At 49.1% G+C, this 4,275-nt stretch overlaps 1 protein-coding gene across 1 annotated transcript; it reads right to left on the bottom strand.

The window, feature by feature from the left end:
• Positions 1 to 68: 68 nt before the first annotated feature.
• On the bottom strand, positions 69 to 4,269 carry PRDM7 (PR/SET domain 7; the record flags this gene model as incomplete). Its single annotated transcript, XM_019640006.1, has 6 exons — positions 69 to 298; positions 1,510 to 1,703; positions 2,602 to 2,669; positions 3,049 to 3,320; positions 3,524 to 3,625; positions 4,231 to 4,269. Coding segments are annotated over 6 exons (905 nt in total), but the record flags the coding sequence as incomplete, so codon positions are not given.
• Between the last annotated feature and the right edge of the window lie 6 nt (positions 4,270 to 4,275).

A 4,275-nucleotide genomic window follows, 5' to 3' on the forward strand; every position in this document is an offset into this window, starting at 1 on the left:
ACTGAAGCCTCGCCCACACTCCCCGCAAACATAGGGCTTCTCCCCTGAGTGTGTCCCCTGATGCTGAATCAGATTCTCTGGGCAGGGTTCCTCTGATTTGAGGTGTTTTCCTGCTGGTGTTCCTGGAAGGACCTGAGAGGGGTGACTGCGGCCCACATGCTGGCTGAGGAGTTTCTGACTGGAAAAGGCCAGCGAGCAGGAGGAACAAGGATGGATCTCTGGCGTTGTTCCTGCTGAAAGAGAAAGTTTGAGTCAGGGCAGGTGTTGACAAGGCTGCCTGGGCCGTATGCTCTGTGTCCTGCTGAGAGCGGCCCCACTGGTCATTGTCAGTGTGTTGACAAGGCAAACCCTGTCTCCCACAAAGTATTGCTTTACAGTCTATTTTTTCATTCCATGTTTTATGCACTACATCTTCAGAAATCCAGAAAGCCCCTATCAAGGGCCTTTTCTACACACTGCCCAGAGTAGGGACTTTCAAGAAGCATCAGAGGCAGTTTCAGTCCTTATATAGATGGCACTGCAGTGACCTTTCCCCATAGACTTCTCTTGTAAGTCACATTAAAGAGAAAAACCACAGGCCCCAAACGGTGTCACTCATGCTAAAAGCCCATGAAACCAAACCTAGATTTAATACCTGATCTAACTGCAGTATCAGCCTCTCCGAGACACCGTCTTCATCACCATTCTGGAGTTTTCTGGTCAGTACCAGTAAAGGTTGTCTGTGGACCCTCTCCATCCCTCCCCGTAGAAAGAAGAGGCAATCTATCTGATAAAAACTCTTCCCCCAAAGATGTCTCCGCTCACACATAATCCTTTCTTTTGTTAATAGCTCTCTTGCCCACCCTTCTTCATATAAAAACTGTCCATTTTGTACAACCCTTTGGGGCGCCCTGGTAGTTGCTACATGGGTTTCTGCTGACTCATGAATAAAGCCAATTAGAACCTCAAATGTATGCGTCTGAATTTAGTCTTTTAAAAAGCATATCACATGACACAGTGTCGGCAACTATTTTACTCTGTTGAGAGCTGAGAACACTCTTGATGACTTAGGTGGAATTGTCCTGAGTGACGTCCTACGTGGGGAAAGGATCTGTGAAGTCAGCAGGCACCCAGCCTGGGGACCCACAAATGTGGAGGGAGGATAGAGTCGTGGTTACAGGGAGCATCTGCGTAGCCCTGAATCTGAGTCTCCCATTTGAAAAGGCTGAGGACCCCTATGGGCCTGGGTCTCCGTCGGGAAATGGGACCCAGATTGGACAAGATAGGGGGTCAAGGTCCCATTGACTGTGAATGGGTTTCAATCTGAAATGCAGCTGGGGGATAAAAAAATCAGAACAAAAATTAAAAACATAAAAATTTTTCCTAAGAGTCAAAGGTGTATGAAATGAACCCTTCATTTCTGAAGCATCTGATTTGAAATTCTACTGACTTTAGACTGGATTTGGGCCGTGGGCATTTCCAAGAACCCTTTCTTTTCTTTCCATTTTGAAGAAGAGCCGAGCTGCCCACCTGTCATTGCACTGAGTTCTCGCTTCCACTTGCAGCCCCACTTGATGCCCAGCTCCTGGCCGTACTCGTCCCCGTACCAGACCAGCAGTTCACAGCCCGGCCTGACGACCTGGCAGGTTCGGTAGAAAATCTGCCCGTGATACTGATAGGCCACCAGGTTCTGCTCTTCGTCATGCCGGGCACAGTTCACATACCTGGGGTTGAGACAGGCGAAAGGAAGGAAAACCACAGGTGATAAGTTCCCACTACGTGTCGGATCTACGCCCAGCTCCCCTCCTGATACTGAAAGCCTTCAGGCTCTGATGTCGCCCACTGCCTCCTGCACTCCTGGGGGACGTTCTGTCCACATCCAAGCCCCTCTCACAATGTCCTGTGGACTCCTGCATCCAGGTGCTGCCTAGAAAGCTTCCCCCTGCCCTCGGTGGTCTCTGTCACAGCACAGTAACACAGGACAGTAAAGCTCATTCACATTCTGTACCCCCCCCGATAAAAGAGAGCCCCTCAAGGAAAGGGGCTGGGTCGTGAGGCCAAGGAGCCCATGGCCAGCCTGTGACTCGTTCGTGCTCTGCAGGATTCAGGACCCAGGTGTGCTTAGAACCGCGGCTAGGGTGCTTTGCTTCCTCACAGATCAAAGGTCCCTTGTTTTAGGCTATCCTGGCACTGTGAACTTCTCAAAAATAGGAAAATTATAGTTAAATATTGCTAAAATTGTTTCATGTCTGCTTGCAGTAATTCATCTATAAGGACCAGGGTTGTGTGAGCTATGTAATTAATGAATCCCACTGTCTAAATAAGTGTTGATTAGATAAATTTAAAGTGTGAATCCATTGTCCCCAGTGAATCTAATCTCCTCAAGGTCTTTTCCAGGGCCCAAAGTTTGTCTAGCATAGAGATGTACATTTTGAGGACATGCGCTATATTTTTATCTCCTTTTTTCCTAAAGTCTCTTGGTATGAAAGAGCGTTGTGTGGAGAAAAAAGAGGAACAGGGGGCTGAGGGGGACCATTGAGGGAGGCTTGATGAGAAGGGGAGGACTAGGGGTTTGTGGTCAATGAGAGTCCTGTCTAGAATTCAGAGACTGACCGGCCTTACCTCATCCAGTTGGCCTGGGATTTGTCCTTTCCATCCACATACTCATAGCAGTTTCTCCCTTTGGTGATCTGAGGTTCAGGAAAAAAAGTTAAAGGCTTTGTTTTGGAAGGGAGGTAATAGAGGAATCGTCCCATCCTACTGTCATCCAGGCGCTTTCAGCCTGCATGGATCCCACTGCCAGCTGTGACCACATGATGTGCCTCTCGCTCACCATCTACATGACTGAGTCCACCTGTCCACTCAGCAGGAGCCCCACACGGAGGAGGCGCTCCGCTGTGTCTGCACCACTCTGCTCCCACTTACCCTCCTGTGTTCTAACGGGAGTGCCATGTTCATGCAAATTGCACTCAGCACACAGAACTAAACGTATCGTCCTCATGTATGTCCCAGCATGTAGGTGGGGGCCCCCAACCCACAGGGGACAGGGGACAGGTGGATGCTTCTCACCAGCCAGGAGTATCCGCTGTTGGCCGCCTCTTCATCTTCTGTGATATGGCCCTCGTAGGGGCCAAAGTTCAGACCCAGCGGCAAATCGGACGCCTCGTTCCACACTCCGAGCCCAGCCTCAGGGATGCCTGAGGGTCTGATTCTCAGCCCAGGGGGCAGAGTGAGGGCTGAGCGGTTGGGGTGCCCCTTGTCCACCGCACTGTCCTTTACAAATGTAGGGGGCCCATGAGTAGCACAGCTGTCAATGAAGAAGTTCTGACACGTGTCGCAATCTGGAGGCGAGAGCAACAGGGTTTAGGGAAGGTGAGGTGCGTGTTCCTGAACAAAGAGAGCTTCAGAGACAGCCCGGGCAGTCACATCACTGAGCCTCAATCCTGTACTCCAGGCCACGAGAGGAAGGGAATGACGGGAACCACATGACCATCTGACCCTATTGTATCAAGACGTAACAGCCTTGTTTGTGAGGGTCACTTACACAGGTAGTCATCATCCTGGGGCTCGCTGACCTCTTGGTAGGTACAGCCCCTTCTTTCCCGCAGGCTGTACATCTTCACTTCAGTCTTCTTTCTCCTGAGTCCTAAGTTGGGGAAGAGCGGGTGAGCGAGGTGGGCTCTGGAGTGTTAGTCCCTGTTTTGCCAGAAAACACGAAATTTCCCCCTATCAAATTATCACCTGTCTTTCTGTGTACTCTGTTCTTCCGTCCTTAACTGTTGGTTCAGAGACTCAGACTCTACCCTGACTACAAGTGGCTGATTCAATTGTAGTTTCTAGCTCTTCCCGTTATCAGATTTAACTTCCCAGCCTTTCAATTTACAAAATGGTTCATTCACAAATCTACTTATTCAGAAAATATTTGTTGAGGGCACATTATGTGTAAGGCATTGAGCAAAGACTTGGGTATACAACACTGAGAAAGCATGGTCACTATTATCATACATGGATTTACTGGACAACTTGGATGTGTCAATTCTTTTAAATGCAATGTAATGCTTCCAAACAATGTATGAGCTAGCATTCAGGAGCCCAGAGAATGTATAAGATTTGCCCAGAGCCCCAGTGCTAACCTCAGGTCTCAGCTTAGTTCAGCTTAAACCCAAAGTCCACCCCACATACCTCAGCCATACTTATCAACCTTTCCAGAGGACTCAGAGGAACTAAAATCCCAAAATTATTGTCTCTTACCCAATTTTTGCCTAGAATGCTGTCCAGAGGTACTTGCTTCTCCAG

This window comes from Hipposideros armiger, unplaced genomic scaffold (assembly GCF_001890085.2).
Source record: "Hipposideros armiger isolate ML-2016 unplaced genomic scaffold, ASM189008v1 scaffold_48, whole genome shotgun sequence".
Classification (NCBI taxonomy): domain Eukaryota; kingdom Metazoa; phylum Chordata; class Mammalia; order Chiroptera; family Hipposideridae; genus Hipposideros; species Hipposideros armiger.